This window comes from Penaeus vannamei, chromosome 43 (genome assembly GCF_042767895.1).
Source record: "Penaeus vannamei isolate JL-2024 chromosome 43, ASM4276789v1, whole genome shotgun sequence".
Taxonomy (NCBI): domain Eukaryota; kingdom Metazoa; phylum Arthropoda; class Malacostraca; order Decapoda; family Penaeidae; genus Penaeus; species Penaeus vannamei.
Window position 1 is genome coordinate 7,778,371 of NC_091591.1, and position 14,305 is coordinate 7,792,675.

At 37.8% G+C, this 14,305-nt stretch overlaps 1 protein-coding gene across 2 annotated transcripts; it reads left to right on the plus strand.

Moving 5' to 3' along the window:
• The first annotated feature begins 1,597 nt into the window (after positions 1-1,597).
• Positions 1,598-13,935, plus strand: LOC113817075 (nuclear receptor coactivator 4). 2 transcript variants are annotated; one of them, XM_027369072.2, is made up of 8 exons: positions 1,598-1,713; positions 5,118-5,228; positions 5,745-5,828; positions 8,170-8,321; positions 8,451-8,588; positions 9,032-9,206; positions 10,411-10,623; positions 11,373-13,935. In XM_027369072.2, the coding sequence occupies exons 2-8, from the start codon at positions 5,118-5,120 to the stop codon at positions 12,270-12,272; spliced, it is 1,773 nt and encodes a 590-aa protein (XP_027224873.2). In that variant the 5' UTR covers positions 1,598-1,713; the 3' UTR covers positions 12,273-13,935. The 2 variants fall into 2 exon arrangements, with proteins under 2 accessions (XP_027224873.2, XP_069975300.1); XM_070119199.1 differs by having other exon boundaries at positions 1,614-1,748.
• The last annotated feature ends 370 nt before the right edge of the window (positions 13,936-14,305 follow it).

Genomic DNA, 14,305 nt, shown 5'->3' on the forward strand with positions numbered 1-14,305 from the left:
AATAATAATGATGATATTGATAATATTAATGATAATGGTAATGATAGTAATGATAACAACAATAATATTAACAATAATAATCTTGATAATGATCATAATATTGATAATGACAATGGTAATGATAATAATTTTGATAATAATAATAATGATAATAATATCAATAATGATAATAGTAATAATGATTATGATTATGATAGTAATGATAATAACTAGAAGTCCTCAGCGCATACCTCCGCCAAGGCAGTAGGGTGACTGATACAATGAAAATATTCACACTTGAAGAATTGCAATAAGAACACCTCTTTCTTAAGTACACTGGTGACGTCCACAACATATCTTCCTTTGCGGAGCTAATGAAGGTAATGATAATGATAATCAATGATAATGATAATTAATGATAATGATGATTTAGCCCTGTTGCCAAGGAAATAGGGATATCTATGCAGTCATTAAAAAAAATCCCGGATAAGGATCATGATCCGTTTCACTTTCAATGTTTAATGGCATTTAAAACCTCTAGCTAAAAAATAATCATAAAAGTCTTCAGAGTTTTTTTTTAATATCCGGGTAACAATGAGAAAACAAACAAACAAACTAACCAACGCCACCAAAAACATAACCTCCTTGGCGAGGTAATAATCATAACCATCATTATTACCGTCTTATCCTTATCATTATCACCATTGCTGTTATGATAACAACAACGACGGCGACAAAAACTAATGCTGAACATACTAATAATAATTTTTAAAATTCAGTGCGTATTCATGTTTCTCTTTTTTCTCCATGCATCCATGCTCATTTCTCTTTGTATGCTTGTCTCTGTTTAAAATAAATGTCGGTTTGCCTCGCTATCCATCTTTCATTTCTCGTTCCTTTTCTCTCTCTCTCTCTCTCTCTCTCTCTCTCTCTCTCTCTCTCTCTCTCTCTCTCTCTCTCTCTCTCTCTCCTCTCTATTTCTCTCTCTCTCCTCTCTATTTCTCTCTCTCCTCTCTATTTCTCTCTCTCTCTCTCTCTCTCTCTCTCTCTCTCTCTCTTTCTCTCTCTCTCTCTCCTCTCTCTCTCTCTCTCTCCTCTCTCTCTCTCTCTCTTTCTCTCTCTCTCTCTCTCTCTCTCTCTCTCTCTCTCTCTCTCTCTCTCTCTCTCTCTCGCTCTGTCTGCCTCTCTCTCGCTCTGTCTGCCTCTCTCTCGCTCTGTCTGCCTCTCTCTCGCTCTGTCTGCCTCTCTCTCGCTCTGTCTGCCTCTCTCTCGCTCTGTCTGCCTCTCTCTCGCTCTGTCTGCCTCTCTCTCGCTCTGTCTGCCTCTCTCTCGCTCTGTCTGCCTCTCTCTCGCTCTGTCTGCCTCTGTCTGCCTCTGTCTCTGTCTGCCTGTCTGTCTGTCTACCTGTCTCTTTGTCTCTCGGTTTCCTTCTCTCCCTCTCTCTCCTCCTCTCCCTCTCTCTCTCCTTCTCTCCCCCTTTCTCTATCTCCGTGTCAATTTAAACACTCGTTTCTGATTATCAAATATGTTATCGGGTATTTTGGGAAACAGATATATGTTGAAATATACCCATCCTTATCTTTATGCTAAAAATGTCTAGATATTCCTACTCGGCAACTGCAGTCCGGCGCAGTCGTGTCTCCTTTTCTCAAAATCAGTCGCCAGTCACCGCACAAGAGTTGGAGTAGGAGGACGTTGCTACGCCATTGTCATCCTCGTCATCTCGTCTTGCAAGTGCGTCAAGAATTCCATTTTGAGGCCTGTGAGAGGTAGGTCGAATAGGAATCGTTGAGTATTGGAGAAAACCTCCAATATTACCCGTAAATACCTTTAAATCGGCGTGAAAGGCGGAGAAAGCGGGTGCCTACGTGCTTCCCGAGGTCGGCCCTATGGCGCCCCCTCCGCCCAGCTGACTGAGGTAAACACGGGGTAGAATCAGGTATCTCTGAGGTATTTTAGATATTTCAAAGGCGGTTTTCACGCCATATCAATCTTCAGGGGTGCTAAATCTCATGGGCGAGTGTGTTGTTTTGCTGTGTCCTTGTGAGATAAGAACTGTCGATAGCTGAGCTGACGTCGCACTATTGTTCTTGCCTTTACCTTTCGATTTTCCACTATACTTAACAATTCTCGTCATATCTTTACAACCAAGTCTTTCCAACGTTAAAAAAAGGTCTCTGGCAGATTTGCTTCTATCCACTATTCGCATTAAACCGTAAAACGTTAATAATCTCACTTTACATTCCCGCGTACCGGATATCCTAATTAGCATGCAGGACCTCGATCGACATTTATTTTCTTCATCAGCTGTTACTCGAAATAAGTATAAATGGGCGAAAATCTGGTCAAACATCAGAGAATCCATCCAAACCAAAGTAACAGATAAGCCATTCCTATATACGAAAATGCTCAAATCTAACAGTAATATGAGGAGGCCTGGTGAGGGGTTGAATTTCATATCCCCTCAATTTCTTTCCTAAAAGCGACCAGATTAGATTAAAGGTTAAATATTTAATTGAATCAGAGGTTTAATAACTAAAATAACCTGTTGGGTGTATTGGTAGCTAGGTATATGCCTGTAGTAACACAGTTTAGTAATTCCCTATTGTCCTGAAATTTCTGTCTCAACTGATGTTATTTTAGGTTGTAGGGTGGATATGTAGATGTAGGAGATTTCAGTCTGTATTGTCACACACAATGTAGGTATAACTGCAGTCCCTCTCCTTCTCCCAATATTTTGTATCCTCTCCTCTCTCCTCTCCATTTCATCTATCTCCATTTTCTCTTCTCCCATCCATCTCTTTCTCTTTTCCCCCCCTCCCCATCTCTTTGGATCTCATCCTCTTGCATCTCCTCCTCCTTCCTCTCCCTCTCTCCCTCCCTCCCTCTCCCTCTCTCCCTCCCTCCCCTCTCCCTCTCTCCCTCCCTCCCCTCTCCCTCTCTCCCTCCCTCCCTCTCCCTGTCCCCCTCCCTCCCTCTCCCTGTCCCCCTCTCCCTCTCCCTGTCCCCCCTCTCCCTCTCCCTGTCCCCCTCTCCTCTCCCTGTCCCCCTCTCCCTCTCCCTGTCCCCCTCTCCCTCTCCCTCTCCCTCTCCTTGTCCCCCTCTCCCTCTCCCTCTCCCTGCCCCGCCTCTCTCCCTCTCCTTCTTCTTCTTTTTCTCTCTCTTCTTCTCTCTCTCTCTCTCTCTCTCTCTCTCTCTCTCTCTCTCTCTCTCTCTCTCTCTCTCTCTCTCTATCCCTCTCTCTCTCTCTCTCTCTCCCTCTCTCTCTCTTCCCTCCTCTCTCTCTTCCCTCCTCTCTCCTCTCCTCCCTCCTCTCTCCTCCCTCCTCCCTCCTCCATCCTCCCTCAATCCCTCCCTCTCTCTCTCCCTCTCCCCTCCCCCTCCCCCCTCCCCCTCCTTCCCTCCCTCCCTCGCTCCCTCCCTCTCCTCCTTCCCTCCCTCTCCTCCTTCCCTCTCTCTCCTCCTTCCCTCTCTCTCCTCCTTCCCTCCCTCTCCTCCTTCCTTTCTCTCTTCCCACTCTATTTCTTTCATTTTTCTTCTCTTCTCTCTTCTTCCACTTTCTCTTTCTCTCCTGCTCCGCATCCTGTGTGTTTAAGTGAGAAGGAATACATTCACAACCCGAGATGTAAATGATGCGTTCAGATAAAATCTTCCTCAGAATTAAACACAATTTCACATAACTTGGATGACACATTCAAATTATGTGAATTGCATCATCTGTATTTTAAATTTATAAAAAAAAAAAAAAAAATACTGAAGCCTAAAGGAATTTGGTTCCTTCTCTATCTCCTTCCCTTCCTCAGTATATCTGTTGATTTGCATCTCATTCTTTCTTCCTCTCTCGTGCTTGGAAGAGACTGAGAGAAGAGCATTTTTATTAACTTTTAGATGATATTCAGTAAAGTTTTAAGTAAATTTCCACTCTGAAATTAAATTTTCACAGGAAATATGTTTCTTGAAGGTATTAACTGCTACAGAAGACCAACAGGCCCAGTTTGGACAGGCAGGCAGGCAGAGACAGACACACACACACACACACACACACACACACACACACACACACACACACACACACACACACACACACACACACACACACACACGCAGGCAGGCAGGCAGACAGACAGACAGACAGACAGACAGACAGACAGACAGACAGACAGACAGACACACACACACACACACACACACACACACACACACACACACACACACACACACACACACACACACACACACACACACACAGGCAGGCAGGCAGGCAGGCAGACAGACAGACAGACAGACACACAGGCAGGCAGACAGACAGACAGGCAGGCAGGCAGGCAGACAGACACACAGGCAGGCAGACAGACAGACACACAGGCAGGCAGACAGACAGACACACAGGCAGGCAGACAGACAGACAGACAGACACACAGACAGGCAGACAGACAGACAGACAGACACACAGACAGGCAGACAGACACACATGCACAGGCAGGCAGACAGACACACATGCACAGGCAGGCAGACAGACACACATGCACAGGCAGGCAGACAGACACACATGCACAGGCAGGCAGACAGACACACATGCACAGGCAGGCAGACAGACACACATGCACAGGCAGGCAGACAGACAGACACACAGGCAGGCAGACAGACAGACACACAGGCAGGCAGGCAGACAGACACACAGGCAGGCAGGCAGACAGACACACAGGCAGGCAGGCAGACAGACACACAGGCAGGCAGACAGACACACAGGCAGGTAGGCAGACAGACACAGACAGACAGACAGACACAGACAGACAGACAGGCAGACACAGACAGACACAGAGACAGAGACAGACAGACAGGGGGAGGGAGGGAGGGATGGGGAAGATATGATTGTGTGCACTGTCACTGAAAATATAGACTGCCATCTCCTACTTCTATGTATCCATCATATCAATGTAAGTTAACATGAGTTGATGTCAGGAAATATAGAGAAAGAGAGAGAGAGAGAGGAAAAAAAGGGCAAAATGGAAACAAAAAGAAAAACAATCCAAACAAGGGTATTTTATTTTCTCTTTCACACAGCCTAATCATAAGTCACGATACATACAACTGCATATGTACATTGATTCTTACATTAGCCTTTTTACGTTTTGCAGATGTCATTAGAGGATCTACTACTAGACGTGGCTGGGAAGCTGGCGTTCGTAGAGAACTCGCTCTCTCAGGCGGAGGAATGCTGTAAAAGGCTTCAGGACAATGCACAAAAGGTAATGGTGTTAACATTTTTATTAGTTTTTTATTAGTTTTTCTTGAGGTATTTTTCATTGAAGTATGTATTGTTTAGGTTACTTGAAATGTTCATCTTGAAAAAATCTTTTGTTCATACTATAACAATTTACATAACAGGAATTCTGTATAGATTTTAAAAAAATCTCATGGTATCAAAAGATTGTCTCTGCTGCTATTTCAGTCAGGTTTTATTTAGTGATGTATCCTAATTCAGGAGTGTGTTGACACAAGATAGCTTTGAAATATGTTGATAAGATGATAAAGGTGCACCCCTGGTGACCTTTGTAAGATACAGATATTGTGTTAAGAATGTCAAGTGAATTATCTGTGCCAGTTATTCAGTTTGGTATCAGTTATGTTTATCACTGTATTTCTTGTCATGCATTTGATATTTTTTTCTACTTTTAACTGTGAAGACTTATTAAAAAGTTTACATTATAAGCAGTGAATATCATACTGGTTCTTTATCTAATAAAGTGACTCTTTTTTGACAGATAAAGGATCAAATTCATGAGGTTGTGGAGAGACAGGTGGTCTCACTGAGGGGACGTGAGAGGCAGCTGGTGCGACAGGTCGAGGTGAGTTGCTGTTCTTGGCGAGCATTGACCTACTATCAGTGACTGGTATCACTAAACTTGTGTAATCTCGCTTTCTTTTTCTTTCTTCTTTCGTTTTTCTTTTTCAATGTTTGTATTTACTATTGATGATAAGTCATTCTCCATATGTATCTATATATTTTTTTGTACAGGGAATTATTGATCTCCCTCTCACTGTACAAAGATATTGCATTTAGCATTATTTGGTCCCAAAGATATGGATAACGAAAGGTATCATAAAACTGGTATTATAGAAGAAATTACAACTAATAAATTAAGAAATGTATTATGGTGAAGGAAACAGTAATTGACTTTGGAATTAGTAGATGTTTGTAAGCATTTTTTCTGGTTCATTACTTAATCTGGAAACAATATATACTTTGGTCTGATGTTAATGTCTGGTATCTTAGCTCATTGTTGACAGTTTTATCAAAGGACAAAGCTTTCTATTATCATTTTGTTCTGCAATGAGTGGGGTATCCTTTTCTTTGTTGAAAGTTTGTCAGGCTTCATTATAGTGTCCATGGTAAATTGATATGCTGATTTTCACAAATTAGATTTAAAAAATCCCAATGTAAAAATGTTGAAAATGCAGTTTTTTCAGTATTGTCTAGATAGCATATATAAAGAAAAATAATCATCATTAATTACAGTTTGCAGCATCAAAGTTATTCTTTAAGCTACTGATATTCATAGTTAACATACCAAGATTTATTTCGTGGGGACTAGATAATGCCAATACCTTCACGATTATGCTTGTTATTCATGACATTGAGATGACTTTTAGCATGACCAAATTTTTGTGAATAATTCTGTAAAGCATGAAATTTTACTTACTTTGTATGGTCTTTATTTGAGAGTTCATTGTTATTTAGGGATATGATAAGATCAAGCGTGGTAGTGATATTTTTTGTATTATTTTTGTATGGTAAAAGTGCACTCTTGTTAATTGATAAAGGAAATAATTAGAGATTAAGGTCGGGGTTTTGCTTGAAGCACTTGGTTGATTGTGGAATTATCAATATTGAAATAGATTTGAATTTTGAGATACAAAAATGATGTCAGGTACAAATGTGCAATGATACAAAAATGTGACTGCATTCCCACATAGTGCCATCTTACATATTATTATTATTATTATTATTGAATTATTTATCTTTCTTTTCCTTTTTGGTATTATCCATATGGTATAAATGCATTTCATTCAAGTACAGTACAGTACTTTTATAAACATGAATTAGCAACAGGCAGGCAGGCAGAGAGAAAGAGAGAGAGATATCAAGTATAGATATAAATATAGATTAATTGAAAGGTTGATATGGATAGATACATAGCTAGATAGCTTGAACCTGCATCTATTTCATTGTGTGGTTTTCTTATCAGTTACACATGTTCTATGTTTGATGACACTACTTAAAGTGCTTTTTTATTTTTTTTACAATAATTGGTTTGAGTTGTTGTTTGTATTTACTTCAAAGTGTTGATAACATAAGAAGTACTTGTCATTGACCTATAAAACCCTAGTGTTTTATCTTGTCTTGTGGTACATTATTTGTCTTGTTTTTTACTGTAGATTTTCATAAAGTAAATGATGCTATTCACTGGTGTTTGCAGTTATGACTAGTATCGATCATGACAGCTTTGGTGAATAATTTTTTACAGTAGTTGGGAGGATAGACTTTTGATGGCTGACTGATATGTGGGAACAGTGTTGTGTAATTGTTTTGTTATCTGTGATTCAAAAATAGCAGTGAGTGTTTTGTCAAGGAATGACAAATAAAGGGAAAGGGTTTTGAATAATGATCCGAGATGAAAATATTGTTTGTGCCTCACTTTAAGGGAAATGTTTGAGCTTAGATATTACTTAACTTTACCAGAGATTGCTGTGAGTGGGATGTCGTTGGGCAAATTGGAAATCCATGACAGGATATATAATTTTTATTTAATGAATGTTATTAAGTAATCTTTATATATTGAATATATGTATTCTGACATGTATGCATGACAGGGTACTTCATATTTATGTAATTAATATTATTATGATTATTAAGTAATCTTTCATATATTGAATATATAGCTTCTGCTGTTTTGATAATCCTTGAATTGATTTTATTAATTGTTTCACTAGAAAAAAACAAACTAGAAAAGGCTCCTTGAAAATTTGTTGATCTGTGCAAGGTTGCGTAAGAACTTGCATCATCATAACCTGGGAATGGAATCACAGTATTGACCAGTTTGTAGAAGACTCATTATTTAAGTATAAGGATATTCTTAGATTGGGTCTTTAGAATCACTCAGTTGAGTTTTATTTTTCTCCAAACAGGTGGTGACAGCTCATCAAGCGTGTTTGCTGGGGACACACCAAGCTGGTTTAGTTCATAGCAAAGGAGCCCTCACTGCTACCCGTGACCTCCTCCAGCGCTGCTCGCCGAATGACACCAGCACACTCAACAAGATCAAAGTGGATGACGTGAGGTAATGATAAATGACGTAGAAAGATCCTTGGCTATGAGCGTCATATGAAAAGTCACATTCCGATTGTGGTTAGGATAAATACGGTATACTCAAAAGGGAATAATGTATAAAGCATAAGAATTCTTCCAGCTCTCGCAGTGTATGCCCTGTCAACTTTGTATCGGTGCAACTCGACGAATCGGCCATCAGTGGAGCAGTTGCTGAATTTGGCCAGGTTCGGCTTCCTGATACCATCACTCATCATTCATCGCCAGTTATCCCAGCCAAGTGAGTTGTAGTGAGAAATTATGGGCTAACAAGAGTGTATTCAACAATTTTTAGGAATTTTTACCATTACAACCTTTTTGGTCAGTCATTTATTTCTAAAAGATTACTGTAATTTAATGTGAGCAGAGAAATAAGTCATGCATAAGGATCACATCTAAAAAGACGGACAACAAATAAGCATAAATAAATAACTAGAATCTAGTTCTCTTGATTAATGCATCTCTAATGGCTTTGTGTAGTACTAGGAAGGTTACATAATGTGAGGCCTTCTACATAAAGAAAAAGAGAAATAGAATTAATTAATAAGTTCAAAATGTTCATCTTCAAACAAAATAGAGTAATAACAGAAAGAAGTTAAAAATGACTTTTATTATGACTGATGCATCTTAACCTAAATTAGTCATGAAAGGGAGAGGAAGGCATTACCACTTTACCATTTACAGAGTTGAGGAATATGAAGATGCACAACACGATGTCCTTCACAAGAGTGTAGCAGGAGAATCCTCTGGACCCGATTCCCCTCTGCGCGTGACTGTTACTTTCCCTCGGTTAACAAACCAGAACTGGCTTGCAAAGGATAAGAAGACTACAGGTTTAATCCAGTCATCCAAAGCATATGTAAGTACCTTTTTATACATATTTTAAGAAGTCTGTTACTTTTGGGAAAAGTAACGCTCTCTCTAGAAGTTATCTTGAGATGTGAAGTTGAATAAGAGGGAAAATATGAAGGGGAAAAATTGATATTGGTTTTAGTTTAAAAAGAGAGATATTGGATAGAAATGAGAAGTCAGGGTTAAATAAGAAGGGAATGCAGCTTGGTAGGATTCTCACAAAAAAAAAAATTGAGTGTTTGCATGTTTGTATATTAGTCTTTTGTATTATTGGTGTGGTCATTCAAATTCTGTTAGTGTTTTGTAAAGGGTGCTGTAAAGACCAGGTGTGTTTTTCTGACCAAAGACATTGAAATATGATATCTAAAGTTCTATTATTCATCATTCCAGTCTCATTATATATAATTAATTCCTGTTTAAGCTTCACTAGAAATTCATTAAAATGTTTTAAGGATATTGTTCTTTTGAAATGAATGGATTTCATACTGTTGATAACATTAACTCACTGCTGATGAGAAAATACAGTTTTCAGTTTTTTTCTATTTTTTCTTTCATTCTTTTTGCTTTCCTTTTGGGTATGAGCTTCTGTGCGCAGAATGTCTGCAATTAAATGGCTTGACATGTGTTCATCCACCAAGGAGTCAGAGTAGTAGACCTCATGAGCTTGTCTGATTTGATCTTTCATTGAATATTGATGCTGTTATTTTTATTATAGATATAATCATAATGTCAGTAACATTACTAACAGCAATATGAAAAAAGAGAGTATTCCCAAAAATAAACACAGTCAATAGCAACTCAGTGGCCTTGGTATGGCTGCACACGCCATCCCTGCGGTATTGGGTTAATGATTATTGAAAGAACTGGAAACGGTTTATTTTAAGAGTATTGTATGACACTTCAGCATTTACTCTTGATCTGGTACTTATATTATTACCATCGAAAGCATTACCTGGCTATAGTATTTTCCAAGTAGCATTTAAGATGGAGGCTTATGAGTGTGTATATAAATAGTTACTTATTATTTTATGTGAACCGTTACTTTTTTTTTCTTTTTTAATACTGGTACTTAAATTATTTTTTTGGTTTTAGAAACTGTTACTTAGAATTTTATAAGGTTTGTAGAATGATATTTATATGGCAATGTTAACTGTTTGTTGTATTATTTCCGTAAGTTTAAACTTAGCCTTGCAAATTCTCCCGTTCTGCAGATTGATAACAGAATGAACACGCACGGCCAGTCAGGTGACATCACCTCATGGTTGAGCAGCCTTCAACTAGCTGGGGCGCAGGAGGAAGATGATCAGCCATCCACTCCTGGGAGTTTAGACAGCTATGACATTGTAGGCAACCGTGCCCACTCTGTGCGGACCTCGGAGTGCTCTAGCATTGAAATTGTCCCGAGCCACTATGATTCTGAGAAGGTAGGAAAATTTTTTTGTATTTTCATTTTTGTTCAGTATTATTGTGTGCCAAACTTCCTCCTTTGTGTGTTTTATTTCTGTATGACTAAATTAGACTGATTCACAGGAATGTTTTGGTATAAGTTCATATTTTTGCTTCTAAATTAATGGAAAAGATAGATGACTAGTAAAGTTATTATTTTTATTCAAATCTAAGATGAGGCTAGAGAAAGTATGTGATTTTGTTGTCTAAATCTTAAGTACTTGTATATGATTGTTTGTTAGTTTGCTTGTTTGTTTTTAGGAAGGCAGAATAGAACTAAAGAAAAGGGCTTAGATTATGCTGCAGTATGTTGTTAAAGGGGGTAATTGTTTTGTTATCTGTGCACCATATTTAAATTTCTGTATGGGTGAAAAAATTAAGAATGTTTGCAAGTAATGTAACATTATAACCAAAACAGGATCCACATTTTAATTATTAGACAGCAGATTTGAAAGTTTCACATTGAACGTACTGTACACTGTTTAACTCTATTTTTTCACACTTCATCTACTTTTCCCTATCACTTGGTTGATTTTAGGCTTTTATTTTTATTATGGGGAACACAAATAGATCCCTTTTTCCCAGTCTTTTAATTAATTGATCAGTACTATTTTGCTCATTTGGGGGAATTGCATTTTAGTATCTTGATCAGAACAGATTGTGGTTTGGTTTATTGTAAATGCATGAAAAGTGAAATGCATTTTAAAATATTGTGGTATTCTTTCAGAATGACTTCAGTCCTCCAAGCTCTGTTTGTGAGATTGAAAACTTGCATCATTTTGTTGGAGAAAAGTCACGCTGGCTTTGTCAAGATAATTCACCTTCACCAAAGCTGACCTTGGAGAACATGAAGATGAAGTCAATTTGCCAGGCAAACGAAGCCTGCTCCACTCTTTCTGCATGTCTGTTCCAGAACAGCTGTGGAGAATCGGCGTTGGAAAAAGCTCAGCAATCAGCAGCTTTTAAAGCTCGCATGCGACGCAAGAGGACCATCTCCAAGACTGGGGGTGCTGAGGAAGTGCTGGCTCACATGATGGATATAAAATCTTCAGAAAACTCTCAGTGGCTCTTGAAGCAAGGAGGAAGTCCAGTGTTCCCCAGGCCAGTGAAGCGAGCCATGTATGAGTTGCCATCGGCCATGTGGCTGAGACAGACTCCTCCAGTTCCTAACACAAGAACACCAGCAGTTGTCCTGACTACTCACTCTAACATCTGGCTTCTTAGTAAGCTCAGAAGTCAGAAGGAGAAACTAAAGCAGGAGAAAGACGAATCAGAAATTGAGAAGGATGAGGATGAGAAGGAAAGCAGAATTACAACAAAAGACTTAGCCAATGCTCTGGAGAAGGTCAGCATGACCTCGGAGACACCCAGTTATTCAGTAGGAAGGTTGAGCCCAGTTTCAGATGCACAGTCATGGCTCTTCCCAAAGAAATTTGGCCATACTATACAGGCACCAGATAATAAGTTAGTTGAAATGGGTTATGAGAATAAGAACCGCTGGTTAGTTTATTCTTCCTTGAAAAATTCCACTTTAAGTACTGGAAGCAAGTTGTCCTCTCCACTTCCGGAACCTATATTGGATGTAGCTCAAACTGGAATAAATAACTGGCTAATGAAGAGATTATAATTTTTAGAAAAATTATTGTAATAACTAGTTTGCCTATATGCATATCCCAGCTGCTGGATAAAAAGTTAGGAATCCAGTGCTGGAAAAGTATATATATTGGACTTATATATTCACGTTAGAGAAATGTTTATAATTTTTATTACTGGTTTAGATTATGTTTATCCTTTCTCATACTCAGTAATTACTAAGTTCATTCAGAAGAAAATAAAAAATGCATCAAAGAATTGCATCCAGATTTGGTAATTTATTAGTTACTTTTTCCAGGGGATGACTGTATTTAATATGTACAGGGAACAAGTACTGTTTGAGAGGAAAAGACACCACACGCATTTTATATATAATTTTTATATACACATTTGTAAACACTTCACATTATAATCTCTTTCTTATCTTGTATATGCATTCTGGATTATTTTACAAATAATTTCTTTTATATGTTATAAAAAGTTTATAATATTAGGAAATTCTCTTGAATTTTTTCTTATCAGCAAGCATTATAGTATGATGATCACCTATCAGATAACGCTGGATATGTGTTAAATTTAATTTTGTTTTGCAATATGATAGAGCCTGTGCAAGTAGGCTACATGTAAATGTTTTAGAATGTGAATCCCAAATTTCTGAAATGTTTTAGTTATGATTAATGGATTTCTACATTTTGTAGAAGAATTTTTAATGGAACATATTCCTTTTAACTTTGATGCTGCATAGAGTGACCTGGTAAATCTGCAATTAAGTAGATTAAGTTGCATTGTCAAATTGTGATAATGAGATAGGAATATAATGTGAAAAATTGTCATACCCACACATATATGTACATTCACATTTAAACACATGCACACACAAAAATACATAGGGATTTTTTTTTTTCCAACTAAGCAAGTGAGTGGCTTAGTTTTTGTGTGTAATCTCAGGGTGGTGTAGACAAAAGCATTTTTGTGCTGCAAAGTGCGGTATCTGGTGTTTAAATGGCACATTTACCCCATCGCTGTCAGTAATTGTGAAAATGGGAAGTCAGTTTGGTAAAAAATATGCTATTTATAGGAAATTCTTTTACTTTGATGCCCATCTGGTTGACTGGATGCGGTGTTCATCAACCACATGTGGAGTATATGAAGACATGCTTTTTTATTAAGGAGATTTCATTCATTTGAAAGTCTGTTATTAAAGGAATTGCATGATACAGAGAAGGCCAGTGTGCCTTTTTGTATTTTGCTTGCCATACACTAGATAAAAAAAAGGTTTCGAGATTAGTTATGGACATTTTTTTTAAAGGTTTTAAAGTTTTTCAAATTACTTGCTGATGTCAGAAAGATGTTCTCAGTGCTGCCATGTTCAGATGCAATTATTCAAAGCCATGTAGTCCATATTTCATTCCATAATCATTAATATCTCTCAATAGTGCAAGGTATTCATGTGCATCGTAGGAGTCGGACATTGCACAGTACATATTTCACGATACTTGCAGCTTCGATACTGCTAGTAAATATTTCATTCCACAAATACCATGTTTAAAATATGTATCCGAAGCACCTTATAGTAATATATGTGGTTTTGATCACCTGAAACCGGTGTTCTGAAATTGCAAATTGAAATTGGACGTATGAAGTTATGAATATTGTAGATTAAAGCTTTAAACCAATAAAACATTGTGCAATTATAATGACTATTAATCAGAATGTATAAAATCCTCTTTGCTGTTTTTTCTCTTAACAAGTTTATGAAAATACGGGATGTCTTGAATTTACTTCTAACTTCGATAACTTATGATTCATGATTCAACTTCCAAAGATATTTATATATATCAGGCACATATTTCAAATTAGACAACAGAAATTTTTGAGTAATGTCATTCACATTTATAACAATTATAACAATTCTTTATAGAAAAAATCATAGTTTTATTTGATTTTCCTATCTAGAATTGTGATTTTGTGCAGTTACAATCTCTGCCTATGGAATTGTCTAAATTATATGTTATTAAATATTTCGAATGACACCAGTTACCCTCGTAATCATTTTTAGCGTTGTTA

Coding starts and splice junctions, on each gene's coding strand:
- LOC113817075 (XM_027369072.2), top strand. CDS start 5,118: ATGTCATTAGAGGATCTACTACTAGACGTGGCTGGGAAGCTGGCGTTC. Junction 9,207..10,410: donor TCCAGTCATCCAAAGCATAT/GTAAGTACCTTT, acceptor CCCGTTCTGCAG/ATTGATAACAGAATGAACAC. Junction 10,624..11,372: donor GCCACTATGATTCTGAGAAG/GTAGGAAAATTT, acceptor GTATTCTTTCAG/AATGACTTCAGTCCTCCAAG.